A 27,825-nucleotide genomic window follows, 5' to 3' on the forward strand; every position below is an offset into this window, starting at 1 on the left:
AAATCGACCCATGCTAACCAAATGTGGTGTTACTTTTAGTCTCTAGGAAAGAAAATAATTAGTATTATAGTATTATAATTCCAGATATTGGAATAAAAATTGAGATAGTAAGCGGAGGAAATATATTTATGACTTATATTTAAGTCATTCATGTTACCTTTAGACTTTTCGAATAATATATTTTTTTTAGTTTTTATTCATTTAATACATTTATGATAACTTTTATATTAAAAATCGCTTGTTTTTCAGAGCTTTTAAGTGTAAATTGTTCTTTTGAAAAGTGAAAGTGACAAACCGGTAACTTCCATTTTGCTTTGGACTGTGTAGTAAAAATTTGAAATGGACAGTGTTGGCATTAGCCTATTGAACCTTTTTTCAAGTTCAGTATTTGTACACAATGTAATAATATTAAAGTAAAGACTTCTGTATTTCTTAGGGAGAAAAAGTAGTCAATGTAAGGGTAAAAGTAGGGAGATGGATGGGGCCGCGCTACCTCTGCACTGGGCTATTGTTCCAAAAAGCTGCATCTTCTAACTCTCGACTAGCATACTTTATTGTCCTCTGATTCCGCTTCATTACTCTCATCAGTGAACCCGTGTGCTTTCTTGAAGGCAAGTTTCAAGTTTTTATTGGGCCAGTTGAACATTGAAGTTTTATATAGCCAAGTCGCAATACACATTGAAAGAAACATACAATAAATTGCACAGGTACAACACATACAATAGAATAGACAATAATAAATAAAACAGATCAGTTAAAGCAAATTTACAATTAGATCAGATAATTTAGTGGTCTCCTGTACTTGGGTATTAATAGACAAAAAACAACATTATATTAAATTGACTAGGGTGTTGTGATCAGCAGGAATGAATTCCTCTACTGAATAAAGTGGATTCACAATCAACCAGGATCTAAGTACTCGGAAAAAACGTTTATTTGGCAAGGATCCAACTTGAGTTGGAAGCAAGTTATGGAATTTGTAGCCTATCACAGGGTAGCTCGACTTAGACTTTCAAGTCTGCATCTTGGTATATATATATACTCTCACGGTTTCTTGTGAAGTGACTGTGAATGTCATTGTTTTTTGGTAGCCCATCCTATATCTGATGTATACCCTTCAAAAATTGGTAGATGAATTCATTAATGACGGATAACAAATGTACGTCCAAAAATCGATGTGGGCTTTACACACCACGTACGTTTGACTTAATTTGAACTTTTCATCGATAGTAATGTGTGTGTTTATTCAATGACTGTACGCTACCACTGGTTTATAGCTGAAAGTGCCTTTAAGTAACCACACTGGTCCATCAATATATTGCTCGGAGTGGAAACTTTAACAATAGACCACGAAAATGTCGAAATTCAATAACAATAGGTGACCACTGAAGCGTCTCTAGAACTTCTACCTGTCTATCCATGTTTTCGGCGGCCCCGTCTCATTTCTTTAACCCGTCATTTCTATTCCAGAGTCTAAAATACGACTATTAACATGCAGCAGAACACTACCAGGTGAAGGAAAATCTATTTTATGGAATGCATGTGATTGTAATGTTGGTTGTTGACAGGTTGTGCCGATGACACAGAGGAGTGGAGTGATAGAGTGGTGCGACAACACAACACCCCTGGCGCAGTATCTGATTGGTCGAGGAGACAACTCGGGGGCCCACCAACGGCTCAGGCCTAACGATTTGCGTCCTGAGCTATGCAAACAGATGCTGGTATGTTTCATTTGTAAACATTTACTGTTAATCAAGTGATTCACAAAGATAAATTAGCTCATGTCTGCTACGTTATTCCACACCCAATATAAAATTATTAACATTTTGGCACTACAATGATAACATTACTCATTAATGCTTGTCGATTTATTGACCGAAGCGAAGCTGAGGTCTTAGTTTCGACTCGATCGGCTTTTGTCTGTTTGTTTGTTTGTACCGCAGTTACAGTCGCAGTTATTGTCCGATTTGGATGAAATTTGGTATGCAAATTCTTTGAAACAAGGCGCAGAAACTTATGTGTAACGATTTTTGGTAAGACCTCTTGTTTTTTTTGTAATATTTAAAAAACCGTAGACTAACCTCAAAAGTTACTTATTCGTATCTTTGAAGATACAACAATTCATGTTCCTACTTTTTCGCCATCAGTATCAACAACTCACGGTAGTGGAGAGAGCTGGAGTGTTGGATCTCACACTGTGGAACCCAGGTTCGAATCTCGTTTCGACCAGATTTTTTTTTTTGCAAATGATACTGTACTTTGTTTTATCTTATTCTAATAATATGAATCATTATAAAATAAATTATTATAAAATTAGAATTATTATGATTATTATTTTTTTTATTGTTAAATTGGTTTATCAAATTAATTGGATAAATTATTTGAAAAAAAAAACTCTTTATTGTATTGGAGTCCAATACTGCAGTTGCAGAAAAAAATTGGTATGTGATTCCAGCAATAAAGTCGAGTTTTACGCTCTCAATACACAAATAACTATTATTGTCTATGTTACAGATAAGTCAACTATTTTAGTTGTGGACTATTATTATCATCACAAGAATTAATCAACTAATAAATCAACAATTATTTTAGTTGTAGACAATATTTAACATCATAAGCATTTCTTCAATCTCCAACTTCTTTCATTCATAACTATAAGCTATTATTTTAGTTATTTTTTAACTGAATTTTCAGTTTATCAGGTACAATAATTATTGTATTGTATGCATTTTTTTTGCATTTTTGTGTCGCTCTAAAGTGTCAATTTTTTTGTTTTCCTTTTGGTATGAGATCGGAAACTGATTTGTGAGCATTAACATTCTGCATAGGCATAACAAGCCATAACCTTGAAAACCAGGACCTCCTAAATATCTAGTAGAATATTTAGTATTTAGGAGGTCCTGATTAAATCCACTTTTCATGAAAAACATCATTAGCAACCTCCTGTCATTGTCACCAACAAACCCATCTTATTTAGAATCATTTTCCGTCTCATCATCGTCTGTGAGACGATTCATCGTCTAAATTGCCTACTGCACATTCCATTTTTCGTCAGTTGACCGATTTCTTATAATTAATTATTAGAAAAGTTGTAATGTATGTTAATATTGTAAATATGGAGACGATACAAAGGTACCTCCTTGATAAGTCCGGTGTCTCTGGAAACAGTGTCTCTAGCACTTTCAATGGAGAAAATACTAGATGACATGGCTAAATCTTCACAATATACTGTATTTACTGTACTGGCCCTTCTCATTAGATTGAAAGTTGTATTCATGAGCGAGGCCTACTGTTCGCAGGACTATTAGTTTATAATAGGAATGTAGGAATATGGAAATAGCGAGATCAGTATTAAGTATGTCTCGCAAACGGTGACCCGCACAGTATTTTCTGAGCTGAAGAAACAGAAATTGTCCAAAAACTACTCCTAGTCTAATAAAGTATCTGAACATATTAGAATTGAATTACTGTGTCTGTAATGTATTTTGATGAATGAATATTTTGCCACTGAACTTATCGCTCTAAAACTGAATAACTATATAATGCATTCAAAATACCGATTTATCCTATTGAAGTTTTCCCTTTCAAACTGAAACATCAGAGGTTTCAGAAATGTACTTGGAATCTCTAATACATATTTTATTTTAGTTGTATTTATCGGCAAATTCTTCGTAGACTGAAACCATGCCAACTTGAATGTTGCTATAGTGAGGTCCACGTTATAATGGCAGTGTACGATTGACAATACTGTTGCTGTCCTTTTCTATCATACAACAAAACATATAGCGCTATCTCTCTCTCGCTTTGCAATGTTGTCAGTTTGCCAGAATATGTTATTCTTACTTTTGACAGTGACTGTACAAAAGTAGACAAACAATTCTCAGCCGCCATTTTTTTCTTCATTCTATTGAAATATTTGAGTACACAAGTCATATAATTCATTTAAAATGTATTTTTGAAACAATGAAATAATTTTTAGACATTACCGTATGAGGAACACAAATTAAAATACCTGAAATGACATTTTAAAAGTTGATAACTAACCATCCTAGACGGTATAAATAATATTGAAAGGTTATTTCAGAATTATTTCCATTGAAATTATTTATTTTAAATAGGATTTCCATTTTTCTATTATTTTTAAATTGTTGTATCACAGCTTTTTAAATTAGCCGCCATTTCAGGTTTGTATAAAAATAAAAATCTGATCTCAGTTATGAAAGTAAATTTTCGAATCACATTATGAAAAAATATATTTCCTTGAGTAATTTGACTATTGATTTGAGAAATTGATTATTTTATCTAGGAAATGATAATTATTATTACATTAAATTCAATGGGATGAATTGAGTAACAGCTGTGTACACTCAGTGGCAAAATGGAGAGACTTGGCAACGTTTTTCTCCTATCTTCCTTCTTCACTGCCATTATAACGTGGACCCCACTATGTAAATGTATTTTCTCTGCGAAGGTTGCTGCGCCCACATACTTATACAGAAATTTACTAACAAGGTGTATGGTTTATTATTGAAGCAGAAATAACAGCATTTTTTGCAAATCTAGTAATATGAATCAATACCCTTCTTTCTAGACGATAAGTCTCATATAATGTAAATTTTTTTTTCATTTTTTGTGTAGTTGTGAAGTTGATATTGTGGTAATTATTCATATTGAATGAAAAACACTAAGAAATTGTCAAAAACCACAGATTTATTGATACTTAGAAAGACCGGTTTCGGTTATTACACCATTGTCAATCTCGGATAAACTGTCTTTCTAAGTATCAATAAATCTGTGTTTTTTACACAATTTCTTAGTGTTTTTCATTCAATAATGTAAATATCTTGAAATATTTTCAACTTCTCTTCCGTTTAACAGAATCAGGTTTCCAGCAAATCGAAAGATACCAAATTGCGAGTATTCAATGAAATCTGCGATGGTATTCAGCCAGTCATGCACAACTACTTCATCGAGAACTTCTCCACACCTGGAGATTGGTTCGAAAAACGATTGGCCTACATACACAGGTAATTTATTAGTATAAATACATTCTATAAGGATTATAAAATTTTATATTGAACTATTTTAATCAAAATATGACTGGTTGTGATGACAATTCAACCATCAATACCTATTGATCTTAAGCTTGAATTTTCCAAGATAAGCTAGTTAAAAAATCAAGAATAAAAGTATCAAAGTAAATGGAAGTATCTAATCAATCAACTATATCTTCCAATTACTACACTTTAAATTGAGAAGAGGTAGACCGTTCTATCTCAGATAGATTTTAGGCTAAATTTAATATATTATGCACCATACGAGTATATACAACAATACAATAAGAGTTACAAGTCTTTGTTGTCCAAAATGTTTTCTTCGTGTAATACAATTTCTTTCTGAGGGTGATGCACACACGAGCTCCAGGCTTGTGCATAGGTAATGGAATGTATGATGATAAGAGATGACTGTATTACCTTACTTACTTTCTACGAAGCGCTACAGCCCTACCTGGAACTAGGCCTCCTCAACTGCAGTTTGCCTCCATTCATCTCTCTGACTTGTCCGCCTCTTCTAGTTCCTTCTCACTCCTAAGCATGACAGATCCTTCCCATCAGCCTGGAGCCAGGATGACCTCCTCTCCTCCCTTCTTGCACCATTCAAGATTAATATTCTCCTTAGTGTTTAATTAATTATTAACTGTCACCTTTATTTATGCCATCTTGCATCATTAATATTTTTTCTATTAAAAAATAGTTTAGTAGCAAAACTTGGCTTTTTCAATGAGTTTTATTGTTGACTAAATCAACTTTGTTTCAACAAGTACAAATGTAAAATTCCCTCAAAAGTTATTAATTTATCCCAAAAATTCATTAATTTTCTCGCTATATACATCTGGCTATATCTGGTTTGTGATTTGTTTCTAGTGTTGCTTGTTCATCAATGACTGGTTATATCTTGGGAATTGGAGACAGACATTTCACCAACATACTGATTGATAATAAAACGGCTGAAGTTATACACATCGATTTTGGTGAGTTATTTTCTAGTTGTGTTATCAAATTTTTAGACAATACACTTTTATTATTAATTCTGTTATAACGCAAATGCATCATAAATTAAATATTTTGGAGAACGATGAAGCATTATCAACTTGATAACTAAGAATAGTATATTTTGCACCTAGGGCCGAAAATGAGACTTTTCCGGCTCAAAATCGGGTTTCAAGTCCGAGGCCGTAGGCCGAGGACTAGAAAAGATTGAGAGCCGGAAAAACATTTTTTCCCGTGGTGCGAACGCTATTTTTCGCCACACAGAAAAATAAACAATATTTATAATTATATGAAAATAATTGTTTATTAAGCACTTCTGAGAGCAAAAGTGGAAGTTCATACCTCTAGCAAATCTGAGGTAATCTGAATATCAGGAAGTTTTCCAAGTATTTTTATTTTTTATTCTGATTTGTTTAAATAACCTAAAAGATTATGTTCAATTATGTGGGAGATTGAGTTTATACTTTTTTATTCTTTCAAATGACAATAAGATGATATTCTTATAACTGTTTTAATCATTGAATAATAAACACAAAATGATGAAAAGTTTTCTGATCAGCTGTTTTAGCACACTTTAAATTTGGCCAATCTGAATGTCAACGTCAACAATGCTTGTTGTCGTCAACTTTGGAAGTTTAGGTTAGAAGTTCTATCCTACTCTGAAAATCGAATTTGAATAGTTTATAATATATATCTTATCTGTATTTCATTCATTCAAATAAAATGACAGTATATTATTGCAGAATACTTTATTCAATTCTAGAAGCATAAACTAATTCCGTTTCATAAACTTTTTGTAAAAACGTTCAGCACCATGGATATTGTCCAAGTAGTTCGAAAATTAACCACCAGGTTTCGTGATAAAGGCAGTACTATGAGGTTTGAGGTTAGATTCTATTATACTCTGAAAATTGAATTTGAATAGTTTATAATATCTTATTTGTATTTCATTCATCCAAATAAAATGATAGTATCTTATTGCAAAATACTTTATTCAATTCTAGAAGTATAAACTGATTCCGTTTCATAAACTATTTTGTAAACACGTTCACATCAAATTAGAATCAGCTGACTTCAAGGTTATCTTACAGCCCCAGGGCCGTAAAAATTTTACCGGCCTGGTCAGAAAACAATCACTTTCGGCCTCCATATGACGCACGAAAAACAGCTCATTACATCCAAGTGGGGCGAAAAAAACTTTACCGCTTGTTTTAATTAAGATCCACTGTTTCCTGTTGATTATATTTCCTATTTGAGACACCCAAATATCAACTGAGCTTCTACTATAAAATAATGATATTATTTTCTCAATTACAACATACCTATTCCCTAGTCAGCTCTTTGGTTGGGGTTCATTGTTAGTCGACTGTATTTGTAATCGATTAGGGAAGCGATTGGTGTTGTTTTTGCGCTGATAAGCTATCGATAAGATGAGTGGAGCTCCATGCGCCTTCTACTTCAGTTGTAGGGGTGACTACTTTATAGTCTGTGTAAAATAAGTTTAGACATGGCCCTCCATCCGAAGAAATTACAGGTTTGCCAAATCTTTTAAAATTGCAACTTTCTCAAATTTCCAATTCAACGTCAGAATCGGACGTAGAATATCACCCCCGATATCCTAGTAGTGCTAAAAAAGTTTCAGGGTTGAAGTATTAAAAGGAAATTTAACTTTTATGATAAAAATTGGAAACATCGCGAAAATTTGTTTATCTTTTGAATATCACTTCACTCAGAATCATGGGGCGTCGTAAGGCGTAATAATTTTATATCAAATTAACGGGGAGAATGCCTCCTTTCTATTGGTGTCTGGATCATTTTTATCCGACCTATAGTTATTTTTTAATTAATGATTATGTTCACCAATGTCGAGACATTTCGAGCAGAAAACATGAAATTTTCGACATGCTAGAAACTTTTTTGTTTCGAAAGATAAGTCGGTGGTGAAAGCGAGAAAGTTTCTCAGAAATAATTGAAATCATTTTTTCAATTGCAAACGTACTCGAAAGAACGTATTTTGGCCTCTCAGGAGTTTCAAAGTCAAGGATAGCGGTTGAATGGTGTGCCACCATATGCTGTCAATAGCTGGGATCAACAAAAACAAAATGCATAACGATTGAAAAATTCAGCAACTGAAAGCCATATGATTATAAATAGTGAAAATGACAACCTCGCCTCGAATAATCCAAGCAGTGTTCCATTACAGCCTTTCTAGAGGCAATCAGCTGCTTGCGTTTGAAATAATTCTATCAAAATATCTTGTAAATATTGCCAGCCTTTAGCATACAATTTGGTACAAAATGCATACCATGCAGCCGCTCTTCTAACTTTAAAATTCATTGGAGACCAAAATACGTTCTTCCGAGTACGTTTGACAGTTTCTGTGCACAGAAATTTATCTGAGTATCATGACAAAATTGATAATACCAATCCAAATAGTTTTGTTTATCAAATGTGATTATTTGAAGTTGGAAGAATGTAATAATGTTAAATATTATCAACAACGTTGCAAATCCAATTCGAGAGAGTAAAGCATCCAAAGAATTTGTGTAGAAATCTCACTCAATAAAATTTCGACTTTTTGTGTTAAAGGTATTGCGTTCGATATGGGAAGAAATCTTCCAATGCCCGAGCCAATTCCATTCCGACTATCCAGAGACATTGTTGATGGAATGGGCATTCTAGGAGTGGAAGGAGTTTTCAGAAGGTAACATAGAACCCATATTGTATCGATCCATTACTGTTCATGAATCTAATCCCCAATCAATGAGCTTCACTCATCTATAAATTGTTCACTCCTTTATAATATCTCATTTGTATTTCATTCATCCAAATAAAATGATAGTATCTTATTGCAAAAACTTTATTCAATTCTAGAAGCATTAACTGATTCCGTTTCATAAACTATTTTGTAAACACGTTCACATCAAATCAGAATCAGCTGACTTCAAGGTTATTTTACAGCCCTAGGGCCGTAAAAATTTTACCGGCCTGGTCAGAAAACAATCACTTTCGGCCTCCATATGAGGCACGTAAACCAGCTCATTACATCCAAGTGGGGCGAAAAATATATTATTAGTTTCTTAAACAATGCTAATGAAAAATATACAGAATGTTTCAGAAGTAGTGTCGAGAATTTTAGGGTATTGTACCTGGATGCTAGGAGACTACAAATGTCATATTCGAAGTGTCCAAAACTCAGCGGTTATCCTTATAGCTGCCATTTTGTTTTTTTCACTTAAAAATTTTTATCTCAAGAACGAAATGTTGTATTGATCTGAAATTTGGCATGAATATTTATGCTATAAAGACTCAACTATAAAAAATAAAAAAAAATTTTTCGTTGAAATTTTTTAAAATGGCGGCCATTTTAAATTTTTAATGGCGAATATCTCGAAAACCGTCCATTTTACAAAAAACTTACAAGAGACAAAAAAGGTAGCAAATTTTTTCACGATTCCAATGATACCTAATTTATCAAGATTGGTCGAAGAATAACAGAGAAATTAATTTTTTTTGTACTGCATGGATGACCACTTTTCACCATTTAAAGATCAATATTATTTTTTTTTTATAATTTCATGAAAACCGTTCTTATTACAGAAATATACAAGAATAACTTTCCTCCAAATTTTATTTTACATTGAAAAATATTAATTTCACTCAAATCGGTTCACTGATACTAATGCAGCAATTGCTCAAAATGCCGTCCTTCAACTTGATTACACAGTCTGCACCTTTCAATCATGGACCGTCGAACTGCTATAAAAGCATTTTCATCATCTTGAATGGCACCTGCTGCAGCAACCACTCTTGCCACAAGGTCTTCTTCGTTTTCTACTGGCGTGCTGTAAACAAGGTCTTTCATATGGCCCCAGAAAAAAAAATCTAAAGGGTTGAGGTCAGGTGAACGTGCGGGCCACGGTACTGGTCCACCCCGCCCAATCCACCGCTGACGATAGGTCATGTTCAGAAAGTCCGTAACAACATTTCCGAAATGAGCAGGGGCACCATCATGTTGAAACCAAATATTATATCTGTTTGCAAGAGGCACATCTTCCAAAAGTTCTGGTAGTATGTCTCTTAAAAAAGTAATGTACGTGGAGAATTCAGACGATTAGGAAGAATGTATGGTCCAATCACGCGAATACCTAAGATACCCGTCCAAACATTCAGCGAAAATCTATGCTGATAACCACGCACTTTGACCTCATGAGGATTGTCTAAGGCCCAGACGTGACTGTTGCGAGAGTTGAAGATTCCTTCTCTTGTAAAGCTGGACTCATCGGTAAATAACACATTTTCTAGAAAATTTGGTTGGATAATGTCTTGCTGAAGAAACCAACGGGCACAGTTTACTCTTGGCTCATAGTCGCGTTCAACCAATGAGTGAACTTTTTGAAAGCGGAAGGGGTGAAGTCTTTCCTTGTTTAGTACACGCCACACAGAAGAAGCACTTGAATTGATTTGCTTTGCAACTGCTCTCGTACTCGTTCTAGGATTGAAATCGAATTTCTGCAATACTTCCTCTTCAAAAGCAACATTTCGAACTGCTCGAGGCCTACCAGCAATTACCCTGTTCCGTTCAAATGAACCAACTTCTCTCAGCCGATTGTGAGTTCTTGTGAACACCTTGTCGGAAGGGAGACGGCGGTTTGGAAATGCAGCTGCATACATTCATCTTGCTTCGGTCGCATTGCCAAGAGCTGCTCCATACATGAAGTGAATATCGGTGTACTCCAGCGAACTAAATTCCATTACAATAATTAAATATTTGTGTAGAAGCAATGTAAGAAAATATTGAAACTGGAAATTTAAGATAGAAATAAGACCTAGGAAACGTGAGACTAAGAAATAGGAAGCACTACATCTGGTTCTTTACTTTTAATGAAACAACAATACTTTTACAAGACAAACATTATCATCTGAAAACCATTGTAAAATCATCTGTTTGCCCATATAGAGCCATACCGAGTTTCAAAGCTTCATCTTAAATACATCTGGAATTAAAAAATTAATATTGATCTTTAAATGGTGAAAAGTGGCCATGCATGCAGTACGAAAAAAATTAATTTCTCTGTTATTCTTCGACCAATCTTAATAAATTAGGTATCATTGGAATTGTGAAAAAATTTGCTAACTTTTTTGTCTCTTGTAAATTTTCTGTAAAATGGACGGTTTTCGAGATATTCGCCATCAAAAATTTAAAATGGCCGCCATTTTGAAAAATTCAAACGAAAAATTTTTTTTTATTTTTTATAGTTGAGTCTTTATAGCATAAATATTCATGCCAAATTTCAGATCAATACAACATTTCGTTCTTGAGATAAAAATTTTTAAGTGAAAAAAACAAAATGGCAGCTATAAGGATAACCGCTGAGTTTTGGACACTTCAAATATGACATTTGTAGTCTCCTAGCATCCAGGTACAATACCCTAAAATTCTCGACACTACTTCTGAAACACCCTGTATATACAGGCTGTCCCACCAAGGTTGTAACAGCCGTTGACCATAGATTCTACTCGACATTTCTGACAAAAAATGTTTAGTAAACTATTTTCCTATCGACCTTAGTTTTCGAGATTTATCGATATTTCGATATTTTCAGAATATGCTTACTTCCGGTAATTAAATACTCTATAACTCGAAAACTACTGGTCGAATTTCAATTTCAAGGGTATTGTTGGAAAGAGAAAAACATTTCTAACAAGATTAATGCAATTTTATTTGTTGTTAGATATTTTGTAGTATTTTATTAGGGCTTAAACTTGAAAAAATGCTCTTCTTCAAATTCAAAGTCAAATTTCAAACCGTTTTTTTCTTGATTTTTCTCCGGGTAATTATAGTGGTTTCAATATTTCAAAAACTTCTCAATTTTATAAACTTTCGAATGAGTATAAATTCGAAAAGGTAAGTTCCATGATAAATTGTTCAAAACTGCTAATATCTGGAATGAACGAACACCTTCAAAATGAGGAAATTCACAAACAGCATGCATCAAGTGTTGATCCTAAGGGTAAAATCATCTGATTTCTCTCTGACAATATTTACAAGTTTTAATCATCATTTTAACATTCTACAATGATATGACTTTTTCAATAACTTGCATTATCTCCAGTACCATAAATCCTGAATAAAATAACAAGAAGTGTATGTTTCAGCCTATTTTCAATATAGTTTTCAGTGTGTTTTCCTGTTAATTGGCATGATATGTATCAACTTTGGCTAGTGAGAAGTGTTCGCGTTCATTATCATGAAATTTACCTTGATTGAGTAGACTACTTGAACATGTTATTGGTGTATGGAGAGTGTGGATACAATTCAAGAGAGGCAGAGAGAGTATACAGGAGACGTTTTCCTGACCGAAAACACTCATCTCATAACACGTCTTTAAGATTGACAGATGTCAAGATGGTGAGGGTCTTGGATCAGTTTCAAGGTACGAGAGGCCAGTCCTTATTTCTAAAGCTTTTGAGAATCTTATTCTAAAGTATTTCGAGCAGAATCCTCGATCCAGCATCCGGCAAAGAATATTGAAGAACAATAACTTTCGACCACTTCATGATACCCCAGTTTAAGAGATCGATGAACCTTATACTGTTTCAAGGATGCAGTTTTGCCGTTGGATCTTAGCACAAAATTGTGTTTCAAACATTCTATGGACAGATCAATAATAAAAGTACATTCACAAGAGCTGGTGCTGTAAATTTCCACAATACACATACATGGACCTTTTATTTTTCCTGCAAGAATAAATGGTGAAGTTTTCATGGACTTTCTGGTCAATGAGCTTCACGAATTGATGGAATACGTGCCTCTCAATTTGTGGCAGAATATGTGGCTCCAGTTGGATGGCTGCCTCCCTCATTATGCTAGAAACGTCCGTGGGTGGCTTGATAACAATTATGCCGGGCGGTGGATTGGCCGAGGTGTACCCGTAAGTTGGCCACCACGCTCGCCTGATCTTACTCCAATGGACTTCTACTTTTGTGGGGTTGTTAAAAGTGAAGTTTACAGAGAAACTGTAGAGACCAGAGAGGAACAGATTCTCAGAATTCAATTGACGTTTAAAGTAATGAAGATATGGCCCAACGAAGTGAGACGGGCAACTCGAAGCTTGATAAACGGCAGAAGTTGCATAAACAGAAATGGAGGCTATTTTGAATTCATGTAAGCTGTGAGCATGATATTTAACTTGATTACCATCTGAATGTTTGCAATCTGTTTTTTTTAATTCTGTCATTCATCTACTTTGAATTATTATTCTATGAATAAATTTTGTTGGATATTGTAAAAGTGTATGATTAATATTTTGTATAGGGTCTAGGCTATATGCTACAGAAAATAATGCAATAATCAGGTGATTTCACCCTTTAGGATCATCACTTGATGCATGCTTTTTGTGAATTTCCTCTTTTTAAAGGTGTTCATCCCAGATATTAGTAATTGTGAACACTTTATCATGGAACTTACCTTTTCGAATTTATACTCATTCAAAAGCTTATGAAATGGAGAAGTTTTAAATATTGAAACCACTATAATTACCCGGAGAAAAATCGAGAAAAAACGGTTTGAAATTTGACTTTGAATTTGAAGAAGAGCATTTTTTCAAGTTCAACTAAGATCGATAGGAAAAAAGTTTACTAAACATTTTTTGTCAGAAATGTCGAGTAGAATCTATGGTCAACGGCTGTTACAACCTTGGTGGGACACCCTGTATATTAATCAACTATTCAATCGAGTAAAATTTTACTCCAAATCTCTATGTTGGCAAAAGTGTATTAAAGGCCAAATGGAAGTGTTAAAGAGAGCTAGTCTTTCTTTAGAACTGTTTTAGCTGTCATTTTTTTACCTTGTCAGATTTTTTTTGCCAATGATGAATGCATGTTTATTTTAGAGATTTATATTGTTTGTAAATCTTACAAATCAGGGCAAGATCATTATATACGAATAGTTTTCCTCATACTGCAGAATTCCTAATAACCTAAGTTGCTCAATAAATTCCTTACAACTGGTAGTGTGCAAGATGATGAGACGATAACTCGCCTGCCAACGAAGTCAACCGCGGAAGTTACGAACAACTGTTTTTTAAAAAGGATTCGTTGAGAAGGTTATCATCACAAGCTGGGGGGGGGGGGGGTCATCAACTACTACTGTCATAAACATACCCATTGTAGTGCAATAAATGTTGTCATTCAACTTTAGGTTGCGTCCTTAACGAAACGCTCGCTACTGTATAATTTTTCAGGTGCTGTGAAGAAACTATGGCTGTGCTTAGAGAATCTCAAGAGACCCTGATAACAGTTCTTGAGGTGCTTTTGTATGATCCTTTGTATACCTGGACTATATTACCTAAAAAGACTGTCGCTCAACAAATGAAATCCATTAGCTCAAAAACATCACAATCTCCTGACGAGCTACCACAAAGTTCCATGGGTAATTAAACAAAATTCAAATAAACTTTTATACTGTAACTGTATTTTTTCTGCTAATAATCTAAGTCTATAAAATGTAAATCCTAGGTTTGTGACTGGACATAAGAAAGGATGTTGTTGGAAGGATGAATGATGTAGATGATTTCTCATTTGTTTTTCGATTCGTTTTTTACTTAATATTATGTTGCTTGTCAATATTGTATTTTTATTTTTGAGGCTATACTGGAAAAATTAATAGAAGAAGGAGGAAATGCGCTCTTTTTGTCTTGAATTATTCTTCTATTTCACTTTTGATTTGGCATTTCGCTTTCCTGAAAATTGTATTTTTATCCTCTAATTGAATTTGCAGGGCAAATTCAGGAAATAAATGAATGGGCAGAGCGTGTTCTGTTTCGTCTCAAACAAAAACTTCAAGGAACTGAAGGAAATGGCGCTGAATCAGCTAGTATTGAAGGCCAAGTTCAGTGGCTCATTCAAGAAGCTCGTGATCCGTTCAATTTGTGTCAAATATATCACGGTTGGCAAGCTTATTTGTGATATCTGAATAACTGCATTACTTTTTAATCATTTTTGTATTTCTGTACTGTTTTTTATTTTTAATAAATGACTCAAACAATAATGTCTTCAAATCATTGCTAAAATCATATGCACAGAATATCTTATATAAAACGCAACTTTATTGCTTGAGAAAAAAGTTATCGCATGACACGTACTTAGTCCAGGCAATGAATACTCAAAAAAGGGTATAGAGGGAAAAGTTTGGAAGGAAATTTTTGAACCCGCTGTTCTGTTTAGGGTAGTAAGGATGTAAACATATCAAAAGTTCTTACCCCTACCCCCTGTGCTAATGGGGTGGGTGTGGTTCAAAGGTACCATTTTATGGTCTCTCGCATATAACTCGAAAACTATGTATCTTGCGGACATAACTGTTATATACAAAATTGAAGCTTACATAATTTCCAGAAATATTCATCTCACAATTATTTTTATATTTCCTATATTTTTCGAGATATCCGCTCTTGAAGATGTTACATTTTTGACAAATGTTACTCTGTCGCTTCAACATCTTTGACCCTCACATGAATCCAAATTCATTTCAAACTCAATTTTTAAATAAGAAGGTGGTCATGTGATACATTATTTCGATACCGTACAGAGGTTCCAAGAGAAAATAAATGACGAAAACCGCACATTGATATAATTATATCAACCCGTATAATTTTGTTGATATAAATGTTGTCAATAATAAATTATGTTGTATATTATCAGCTGAAATCATGTGTCAGCTCCCAAATAGCCTCAGCTGATGTTATAAATGAGTAAATGGAAAAACTATGGTAATTGCATACAATGAATTCTTCAGTTGACTAAATGATAAATCAACAATTTTTTTTCCTATGTACTTTCAATGTTATTTTATATCCTGAAAAAGGACGAAGGTGTAAGTCAATTCTGTTCTCCAACGTACTTGATCTATGAAAAGTTCGAAAAATACGTGTTCAAAATTTGAAACTTATTGATCAATAAAATTCTTCCTAAAGCTATTGTAGAACATACAAATAGACGGACAACAACTTTAGCCTTTAGTGAGTTAAAAGCTAACGCTCGTTCAATAACTGTTGCCCCTGTTGATCCTTAGTCTATAGTGAGGTCCACGTTATAATGGCAGTGTTTGATAAAGTGTGAAGATTTCATTCAAATATCTTGTTTCTCGAGGTTGGTATAACTATTATAGCAAACCCATGTTTAGGCCCTTCTTGAAGAGAGCAGCTGATTTTCCTTACTTTTGTGGTTTTATTTACTATAACATAAAATATTACCTATTAAAAGCGTTGCAATTCAGCACAGCAGTATTGTATTATCAAATACAAACCTTGCGGTACACTTGCTGTGTCTAAATCATACTCTCAAGTGTATGAACCTTTCAAATATTTGAAGCAGCTCCCTGAAGAACTTTCTCTGTCTATTTTACCAGCTGCTCCACTTAAAATAGGAAAAATCAAAGATGTCAAAGACCTCTATCCTTATTTGAAACAGGAGAGCCGACATTTTTATAAAGAATTTTTTGCGAGAAGGGAAATTTTGTGTCTCACAGGATCCTACTGGAAAAGCTCTTCAGATATGGTTTTTGGGGCAGACCATGCTCTGGTGGCAGACTACTTGCTGGATCGTAAGCAGGTCGTCTCACTGATGGGAGCTACTTCGAGGGAAAAACATGTACCTCATGGCGTGCCTCAGGGATCGGTGCTTGGGCCTTTGCTGTTCCTGATTATGATCAATGATCTGAGACTGGAGGACTCAAGCCTTCTTTTTGCGGATGACACCAAAATCATCGGTAGGGGTGGTGATCCCACAGTAGCAGGATTGAGAGCGCAGCAACTCTTTGCTGAGGCAAGGGACTGGTTCTCCACATAGAAAAAGTTATAACAGCTTATTTCGATTCAGTAAAGAATGACCATCATGCTATCATGCCTCTTTATGCATAGCTAACCATGATATTAGTTTTTTGCAATAATTTACATCAAAAAACATTGAAAATTCACATCTTTGACAACCTCGGCAATATATTGATTTCTTGTGTATTATACAATTAGTAAAATATTGAAAAATTATACTATGAGGGAAGCTTTTTAATTAATGTGATATCAAAATTAACTAGATGATATACAGTGCAGTCAAGGAAAGGTTATAGAGGGAAAAGTTTGGAAGACAATTTTTGACCCCGCAGTTCTGTTTAGGGTAGTAAGGGGGTAAACATATCAAAATTCCCCCAACCCCTTGTGCTAAGGGGGTGGGGGTGGTTCAAAGGTAACATTTTTTGGTTTCTCACATATAACTCGAAAACTATGCATCTGATGTGTTTGGTATGAGGGACTTCAAGTGGACTATATACCAAGTTGAATGAAATGTATGTTACATAATAAATATAATTTATAGATGGCTGATGTTGTTCATGTTGTTTGTCAATACCTTTACCCAAACTCACATAAAACTTATGAGTAAAACTACTAAATACCTGGTAGCAAGGTAGACGCCAAGAAATTGTAAGACAATGTAACAATAACAAATGATTGCATTTATTGATATAAGTGGCACTTTACAAATGGCCTTAAAAGTTATGATGACTGCACTAAGTAGGAAAAAGGACGTTTAATGAAAATCAAAAATAACAAATAGTAAATTTGAATATGCAGTAAAAAAGGAATTGTCAATTGATTCAAGTTGGTTACAACAATACAAAGTATTCATATAATAGTTGTGTGATGTAACAAATGATCAAGAATGATAGTGCAATGTAGCAACATTTTCAATATTGCAACTAGTGTCAACTCAGCGGTTCCAAACCTTCAAAAGAGGGGATAAAGATGTGCACTTTTGCCATGTTAATCTACTAACTAGTCAAAATTAAGCTGCTACGTCAAAAATTGTGTCACAGACACCCGCTTCAAATTTAATTGCCAAATGAATAATTGTTGCAGCATTGGAAATTCCATCCCCTACATTAAAGTTGCTATAACAATGAAACACAAACTTTGAATAGTGAAATAATACACCATTTCAAAGAGAATTTAATGCTCTACAAACCTACGATAAGCATTGATTTTTACGATGCATTGTTGGAGAGTTATAAGTCCTGAAAGAGGCTTTATGAGCTCATAATCTGCATTGATTTTTCCCATCAATTTTTAAAAAGTTATAAGAGTAGAAATAGGAAAAAATTGGAGGCGAACGTGTTTTTTTTCAAAAATGTCACACATTTAAGAGCGGATATCTCGAAAACTAGAAAAGTTGTGAGATGAATAGTGTAGGAAATTATATAAGCTTTACTTTTGTATGTAACAGTTATGTCCGTAAGATAGATAGTTTTCGAGTTATATGCGAGAAACCAAAAAATGGTACCTTTGAACCACCCCACCCCCTTAGCACAAGGGGTAGGGGTGGGGGTATTTTTACCTCCTTAATACCCAAAACAAAATTGCGGGGTCAAATATAGTCTTCCAAACTTTTCTCACTATACCCTCTTTTGAGCATTCATTGCCTGGACTATATAATAATAAAGTTATGATGTTGGACGCTTTGTTGCTATTGTTAGATGCAGAATGGAAACTGGGTAACACACACGATGGCTTTTGATGTTCACGCTTTCTATCCGTCCATCTACACTGTGTAATATGTTTTGGTGTCTGAAAGAGAAAAAATCTGGTGTGGTACACTCACACAACTTTCCTTGCTCATATTCGAAACTACGATCAGACTTTTGTATATGTGTATATATAATTGTTTTCAGAGTACTTTTTCCTTTGTGTAAATTGTGAAATTCAATGATTTTTTAGTCGTCATTTTTTTAAAGTCGTCAAAACAGCTGTTCTACAGATGAAATATCTCGACTATGTGTTCTTTTTATGAACTGCTCTACCTACCTACCTCATGCACGAGAAGGAGGTTACAAAGTCCATTTCTCAAGGATGGGGTGGACCCCCCATTAGTTTCCCAGAAAGGAGACTCATGCCAGTTAATAGAGCTGATAAATAACTATACAGAGTATGAATTTGAAAAAAATCGGTCAAGTTATTTTGAAAAAATCGTGAAAAACATGTTTTTTTTAGTAATTATCCGCCATTTTTCTCAAGAATATTACGAAGCTCCTGCAATTTTCCAAGGAAAAAACTCATGTCATTTGATAGGACTTATGAATAGCTACCCATGGCTTGAATTTGAAGAAAATCGTTAGAGCCGTTTTCGAGAAAACCGTGAAAAACCTGGTTTTTGGTCATTATCCGCCATTTTTCTCAAGAATATTACGGAGCTCATGGAATTTTCTCAGAAATGAGACTCATGCCAGTTGATAGTGCTTATGAATATCTATCCATGGTATGAATTTGAAGTAAATCGTTAGAGCAGTTTTCGAGAAAACGGTGAAAAACATGGATTTTTAGTCATTATACGCCATTTTTCTCAAGAATATTACGGAGCTCCTGAAATTTTCCCAGGAATGAAACTTATGCCAGTTGATAGGGCTTAAAAATAGCTATCCATGATATAAATTTGAAGAAAATCGTTAGAGCCATTTTCGAGAAAAACATGGTTTTTTAGTAATTATCCGCCATTTTTTCCGCCATCTTGAATTGAATTTTATTGAATTTCTTATTGTCGGGTCCTCATGGTATAGGGACCTTAAGTTTAAAATTTCAAGTCGATCGGTTAATTAGGAATGGAGTTATCGTGTTCACAGACATACACACACACACATACACACACACACACACACATACACACATACACACACACAGACCAATACCCAAAAATCATGTTTTTGGACTCAGGGGACCTTGAAACGTATAGAAAACTTGAAATTGGGGTACCTTAATTTTTTTTGGAAAGCAATACTTTCCTTACCTATGGTAGTAGGGCAAGGAAAGTAAAAAACAAACGAATTATTGATTGATCGAATGATAAAAAATGAGTTGATGAAATTTGAAAATAACATTTAAAATGTTCAAGTTGTAGCGATAGGTAGGAGTGGTAGAATAAATATGTTGTAATATACTTCTACTTACAGTTCACTAAGCATAAGACCCAATTCACACCAAAGTGGCGTAGAGCATTCTCACACCTCTACAAATATATAGAAATATGGTCCAATGGAAACAGAATGGAATTGGTGCTACATCTCTTCTGTTTGTATTGGACTATATTATAGGCGTTTTGCGCTAAGACTGATTTGCTTGAACAAAGTGAGGTAGGAACATGGTGTAGTGAGTAGACGGGGAGATTTCCAGGGTAGTCAGTGCTGATTTTTGAGGGTAGTAATGTAAGTCGGGAATATTCCCATTGGGAAGAAACTTATGATTGGGTAATATTTCTCTGCCCAAGAAACCATCGGAATAAATTGCATTAAAATAGTTTATATTATTTATCAATTTCAATCACATTTGACAATCATAATAAATAAATCATCCATTCAAAAAAGCAGTGTAAATAGCTCACAAGTTACATCAATTTTTTATATAATTTGGCTAGATTTTACGTTGAGTGAACCAGTGATCACCTATATCGATGAATTAAGTTGGGTTAGTTAGATAGTATTAATTAAATACTATCGATTTTACTGATTCAATTAAAGCAAAGCGTCCCCTTCTTTATCCTTTATCATAATAAGTAAATCATAAAAATGATAGGGAGAGGAAAAATAAGGTAACCCTGTGCTGTTCCTCTCCCAAATTTGGATAAAGTTACTCATAGTCCGAAATATGTCAAGTCTTGTAGCTCTTCACTTCACAAAATTTTCAGCCCTAAAATATTTTCAAATTTAGATGCTTCAAAACCAAGCCTTCGTAGAAAGAATATTACACATTATTATCACAAAAAATGAAATATTCACATACTACAGTAATGAAATTTTGAAGGAGCGAACATTCTAGTATGTACTTTATTATTTTATTTTTGGGTTTAAATTATTGTGAGCTTCTTTTCAAGTAATAGATGATTTATCATAGTTAAATTTCTTGAGCAATACAAGACGAAGTAAACCCAAAATTCAACTTCTTGAGTCTTGAGCAATTCAAGACGAAGTAAACCCAATATTTTGATGACTAAGCTTACTTGACTGTTAGGAATGTGAGTATAACAGATTTAATTTACAAGACATAAAATGGGAGTAGCATCATAATAGTGGTACCGTATACAATAATCAAGGAGGTGCACCACGCTTTTTGATTCTTATTACTGGCAAATTATCTAAGTATTACAAATTGTATACTATCAATTTATTTAGATTTGACTAATTTCAAGAAAAAACTTTTTACTTTTTGATAGCTTTGAAAGCGCCAAAAGTTCAAATCTTGGGGCAGATCCAATACATCATAAATGATAGCAAATAAATTCATACTTTGAGGATGGATCTTTCCCAATATTTGAACGTTATGTGCTTTTAAAGCGCCTAATATGAAAACGAAAACAAGATTAAAATATTTTTTCCTTGGAAATATGATCTATTCAAGTATCTTGATAGAATTCAAATCAAAATACCTTCGAAATGGAGCCAATAATAAGTTTCCAAAAGCGTGGCGCGGAGCCTTAAATTATTAGAAAATGAATGCTTATTCCTCCACACACTCATCAAGAAGTGATAAATATTAATTTATTTTTATTCTAATCATTATTATAAATAATTATTTTATTCTAATAATTTCAATATAACTTGTTTATATGATTATCAATAAGTTTAGTTGAAAAAGGCGTTTTCTTAGTTATCATACAAAATAATCATAAACTCCCGGGCATTTATGAATTTTGGGAATCAACTCCTTGGGAATAAATGTTTCTGATCTTGAATTTCAGGGAATTTTGCATCATAAGTTGAGAGATGTTTGATTTGAAATTGAGTTCTTAGTCAATTACCAACTCAATTTATAGGTTTAATGGTCGAGTTAGATTTAATAAGTGGTGTCCAAGATTCAATAGTCCATTAGATTTAATAAATGGCCTAGAAACTGGGCATACGAGTAATATAATCTGACAGTTTCAAATTGGCAGGCAAGTGAAACAAGTTTGAGGTCTTTGAAAATCAGCCTTTTAAGTTGTGTCTTGTTGTAAAGTTTGTGAGTTGTTTATAACATTCATTGATTCTTTTGTGGTGTGTTTGTGGTTGAGTGTGTGTTATTCTTCAAGTGTTTGTGGTTGATGAGTGTGAGAAAATAAGTGAGTTAATATACAATGAGTTGTTGATATAATTTGTAGAACAGAGGCTAGTTTTGTAGGACAAAATATGCAAAATGCAATTAACTGAACACCCTGAACAGCCTTGACTGATTAACGACTCCCCAACGAGCTATAATTATAGTAAACTATAGAGCGGCTGAGTGGCCACTATTCCTGTTACGAATTGAACATTGGCAGCCATGACAGAGAGAGGCAAGAAGCGGCGGGAAATTTGAATGGCCCTATTGTTATAATGGGAACTTGCATAAAATACAAGGCGCAAATCAGTTATATTTAATAATAACTACATTGAATTTTTATTGAGCATTTTAAATGTATGTATTACAGTTGTTATGCATCCATAAAATTAACTGTTTGAATTGCTTTACTTGAAGCCTTAGTTACATTGTTGATACTGCTTACTGCTTAGCCGTACAAGTTAAAAAGCCATACTGTAACTGCAAAATTATTATGATTTTAGAGATTGGATTTTTATGTTATTTTGAACAAAGAATTCGAAAAACCAGTTTATGTTGACGTTTCTTTGATACCAGCTTACGGTACTTATTCACTTAGTATCTACAATATCTCCAAGTTCAAAACAAGAAGGCAAAGTATGATAGGTAGTCAACAAAATAACAAACTAACTTGAGGACGCTATTGGACGGTAATATTTCTGTCATATTCAGATCATATGAAATAAGCAAAGACCTTAAAGATTTCTCTTTAAGGTCTTTGGAAATAAGTTGTATGGAATGATTTTTTCATGTCATAGAACTATTACCGCCTAATACCGGCCTAACATCACACATAACAGGCATAACATGATCATACATATAAGCTAATGTCTATGTTCCTAATGTTCATTCCAGTCAAGTTTGTATAATATCATAAAAACTTAATATCAAGTTTGTATATATATATCACCAGCAGGTAACCCGTGCTTTGCAAGGGTCTATTTTAAAACTTGACGTAATGAAATCCAGAAGAATTGAAAATAGGCCTATAAGAATCCTCGGTTGATTAAGAATTTATAAGCAGCATTTCAAGTAAATCAGTCCAGTAGTTCAGACGTGATGATGCGTCAAACATAATTTCCCTATCCTCCATACACGTGTGTATACGTCTTTAAGCCAGTTCTTTCCTCTATTATAGTATAGAAGATGATAGATGGATGGATATATCATCCATTTTATCTATCATCTTCTATACTATAATAAAGGAAATGAATGAGAATACATTTTGAAAGGTTTGAGATATCGATGTGCAGTTTTCATCATACCTTTTCTCTGGAAATCCTGTATCGGAATCATGTATCATATGACCACCTTTCAATTAAAAAAAGAAGTTGTATTCAAAATGGTGGTTCCAAAATGGCGGAAAAAATTTGGTTGCGACGGAAAACCTGTTTTTATCATTCGAAAAGGATCCGCAATCATACCTATCTTCTAATTTCCCTTTTAAGAGAAATGTTCTGCTGCTTCCTTACAACAAGTGAAAGCATGACAAATAATTGAAAACTTGACAAACTGAAAACTTGATGTAATCAAATATTGAAGAATTTGAAATAGGTTTATAACCATCCTCGGTTAAGCAAGAATCTATAATGCAAAATTTCAAGTTAATCAGTCCAGTAGTTCAGACGTGATGATGTATCAAACATAATTTTCCTATACTACTTTACACCTGTAGGCTATACGTGTATAATCCAGTTCTTTAATAATATAATAAGATTTTTTAATTCCGGCCATATGATTTGGTGATTTTTTTATCAAATCGTATGTACTATTAATGAAGTTTGAACATTAATTTTGAAAAATCTAGAAGGAAATTTGAAATTTGGGCTTTCAGGTAATAATAATAATAATATCGAGTGACCTGACTGGCTCAGGTCTGGTGTCAGAGTTTTCAGGTCGCAACTGATCAATTTCAGGGCCTCTGACATGACCTGATGACTGCTTTTTAGGCAGCCGGGACCGACGGCTTAACGTGTCAATCCGAAACACAGGAGTGGCCCGAGATAAATATCTTGCCTGGCTTCCAGGTGCACGAGATTGATATTTTTAGAATCTATGTTCAAAATTAGCAGATCTGAATCATTCCAGTTTTTCCGGTATGCAATCCACAAGTTGACATGTTTTGATGCAAACAAACGAACACACGAACAAACACAACCCTACTCTCTCTTATTATATAGATACTATTATAGTCATGGTCTCTTTATAGACCTTGATTATATTATTTTATAATATGTAAAATAGACGTATACACTATTCTGGTAGAATATAAGCTGTATGTCCAGTCTTCATTTTCAACAAAATAGCATGCATTTATTCCACATACCATTAAAATAATATATTCTCTATTATTTAATATAGTTGTTTACTTTGTGATATTTAATGTACACATTTTATATACAGAGTGTTTCAGAGGTAGTGTCGAGAATTTTAGGGTATTGTACCTGGATGCTAGGAGACTACAAATGTCATATTTGAAGTGTCCAAAACTCAGCGGTTATCCTTATAGCTGCCATTTTGTTTTTTTCACTTAAAAATTTTTATCTCAAGAACGAAATGTTGTATTGATCTGAAATTTGGCATGAATATTTATGCTATAAAGACTCAACTATAAAAAATAAAAAAAAAATTTTCGTTGAAATTTTTCAAAATGGCGGCCATTTTAAATTTTTGATGGCGAATATCTCGAAAACCGTCCATTTTACAGAAAATTTACAAGAGACAAAAAGTTAGCAAATTTTTTCACGATTCCAATGATACCTAATTTATTAAGATTGGTCGAAGAATAACAGAGAAATTAATTTTTTCGTACTGCATGCATGACCACTTTTCACCATTTAAAGATCAATATTAATTTTTTAATTCCAGATGTATTAAGATGAAGCTTTGAAACTCGGTATGGCTCCATATGGGCAAACAGATGATTTTACAATGGTTTTCAGATGATAATGTTTGTCTTGTAAAAGTATTGTTGTTTCATTAAAAGTAAAGAACCAGATGTAGTGCTTCCTATTTCTTAGTCTCACGTTTCCTAGGTCTTATTTCTATCTTAAATTTCCAGTTTCAATATTTTCTTACGTTGCTTCTACACAAATATTTAATTATTGTAATGGAATTTAGTTCGCTGGAGTACACCGATATTCACTTCATGTATGGAGCAGCTCTTGGCAATGCGACCGAAGCAAGAAGAATGTATGCAGCTGCATTTCCAAACCGCCGTCTCCCTTCCGACAAGGTGTTCACAAGAACTCACAATCGGCTGAGAGAAGTTGGTTCATTTGAACGGAACAGGGTAATTGCTGGTAGGCCTCGAGCAGTTCAAAGTGTTGCTTTTGAAGAGGAAGTATTGCAGAAATTCGATTTCAATCCTAGAACGAGTACGAGAGCAGTTGCAAAGCAAATCAATTCAAGTGCTTCTTCTGTGTGGCGTGTACTAAACAAGGAAAGACTTCACCCCTTCCGCTTTCAAAAAGTTCACTCATTGGTTGAACGCGACTATGAGCCAAGAGTAAACTGTGCCCGTTGGTTTCTTCAGCAAGACATTATCCAACCAAATTTTCTAGAAAATGTGTTATTTACCGATGAGTCCAGCTTTACAAGAGAAGGAATCTTCAACTCTCGCAACAGTCACGTCTGGGCCTTAGACAATCCTCATGAGGTCAAAGTGCGTGGTTATCAGCATAGATTTTCGCTGAATGTTTGGACGGGTATCTTAGGTAATCGCGTGATTGGACCATACATTCTTCCTAATCGTCTGAATTCTCCCACGTACATTACTTTTTTAAGAGACATACTACCAGAACTTTGGAAGATGTGCCTCTTGCAAACAGATATAATATTTGGTTTCAACATGATGGTGCCCCTGCTCATTTCGGAAATGTTGTTACGGACTTTCTGAACATGACCTATCGTCAGCGGTGGATTGGGCGGGGTGGACCAGTACCGTGGCCCGCACGTTCACCTGACCTCAACCCTTTAGATTTTTTTTTCTGGGGCCATATGAAAGACCTTGTTTACAGCACGCCAGTAGAAAACGAAGAAGACCTTGTGGCAAGAGTGGTTGCTGCAGCAGGTGCCATTCAAGATGATGAAAATGCTTTTATAGCAGTTCGACGGTCCATGATTGAAAGGTGCAGACTGTGTAATCAAGTTGAAGGACGGCATTTTGAGCAATTGCTGCATTAGTATCAGTGAACCGATTTGAGTGAAATTAATATTTTTCAATGTAAAATAAAATTTGGAGGAAAGTTATTCTTGTATATTTCTGTAATAAGAACGGTTTTCATGAAATTATAAAAAAAATTAATATTGATCTTTAAATGGTGAAAAGTGGTCAAGCATGCAGTACGAAAAAAATTAATTTCTCTGTTATCTTCGACCAATCTTAATAAATTAGGTATCATTGGAATTGTGAAAAAATTTGCTAACTTTTTTGTCTCTTGTAAATTTTCTGTAAAATGGACGGTTTTCGAGATATTCGCCATCAAAAATTTAAAATGCCCGCCATTTTGAAAAATTTCAAAGAAAAATTTCTTATATTTATAGTTAATTGAATAAAGTAACATTCTTTAGCACCAAACAATATAAATTTTGCACAATACAATTCCATATTTATTAGTAAGTACATGAATTTAGTAGCTAGTAAAAGGCTATAGTAGGCTACTCCTTAAAAATTATTCACTTTTATGAGTTTTAGTTAAATAGTAGGCTACTCAGTTCAACAAAACATGTTTATAATCTATTAAACTGGGTTCACACCAAAGTTATTAACAAAATGTTAATAGCTTAATCCCTATATATATTCTATTAGATTGAACATAACTTATCATACACATGATGAACATAATATCAAGTTCCGTTCAATGTAATAGTATCTATAAGAATTAAGCTATTAACATTTTGTTAATAACTTTGTTGTAAACCCAGCTTTAGGCTATAAATCGAATCAAAATCCATTTTTTTTCAAAGACAAATTACAATTTGTATAGGCCACTTCATGAGAAAATTACATAAATTATTACATAAAAAACATATACGGTAATCATACCACATAAAAACAAGAAATCATCACATTAACGTCTTACAAATTCTCCATATTGAAGGCAAAATATTCATCATTAGTATAAAAACAGGTTTCTTATTAGAAAATCCTTAATTTTAAGTTTATATTCACTCACTAGTAAGCCTCTTTATATGTAACGGTAACTGATTATAAAACCTAATTGCACAAGCCCTAAAACTGATATGACTAGATTTATACCGACAATATTCGTTTCTAGGTTCAACCTATTTCTTGTGTTGTGCGAATAAACTTCAAAATGACTAGAGAATGAGAGCAAGTTAATCTTTATAAATAATAAACATTGAAAAATAAAAATACACGGCAAACACATAATTCTCAATCTAACAAATAGCGGGTTGCAGTGCTTAAGGGGAGGAACATTACCGTATACTTGGTTCTTATTGCTCTTTTTTGTAACCCAAAACGTGAATGGAAATCACTACAATTGGCCCATAATATTGCTCCATACAAAAGATGTGAATGAACGTAACTATAGTAGACATTTTTTACTAAAAAAATTTGACACACTATTTCCTTTTATCTTCTCAACATAAAAACACCT

General features: G+C 33.8%; 1 protein-coding gene across 2 annotated transcripts in view; it reads left to right on the forward strand.

Moving 5' to 3' along the window:
- The window catches only part of LOC111051994 (serine-protein kinase ATM), a 145,503-nt gene extending 130,401 nt beyond the window's left edge, over positions 1-15,102 (forward strand). For both annotated transcript variants that reach the window (XM_039435297.1, XM_039435301.1), the window contains exons 50-55: positions 1,569-1,721; positions 4,879-5,027; positions 5,925-6,031; positions 8,640-8,754; positions 14,297-14,484; positions 14,833-15,102. In XM_039435297.1, coding sequence (XP_039291231.1) covers positions 1,569-1,721; positions 4,879-5,027; positions 5,925-6,031; positions 8,640-8,754; positions 14,297-14,484; positions 14,833-15,020 — 900 coding nt within the window. In that variant the 3' untranslated portion in view covers positions 15,021-15,102. The remainder of the gene's footprint in view (positions 1-1,568; positions 1,722-4,878; positions 5,028-5,924; positions 6,032-8,639; positions 8,755-14,296; positions 14,485-14,832) is intronic.
- Positions 15,103-27,825: the final 12,723 nt, after the last annotated feature.

Source organism: Nilaparvata lugens, chromosome 1 (assembly GCF_014356525.2).
Source record: "Nilaparvata lugens isolate BPH chromosome 1, ASM1435652v1, whole genome shotgun sequence".
In the NCBI taxonomy this organism is placed as follows: Eukaryota; Metazoa; Arthropoda; class Insecta; order Hemiptera; family Delphacidae; genus Nilaparvata; species Nilaparvata lugens.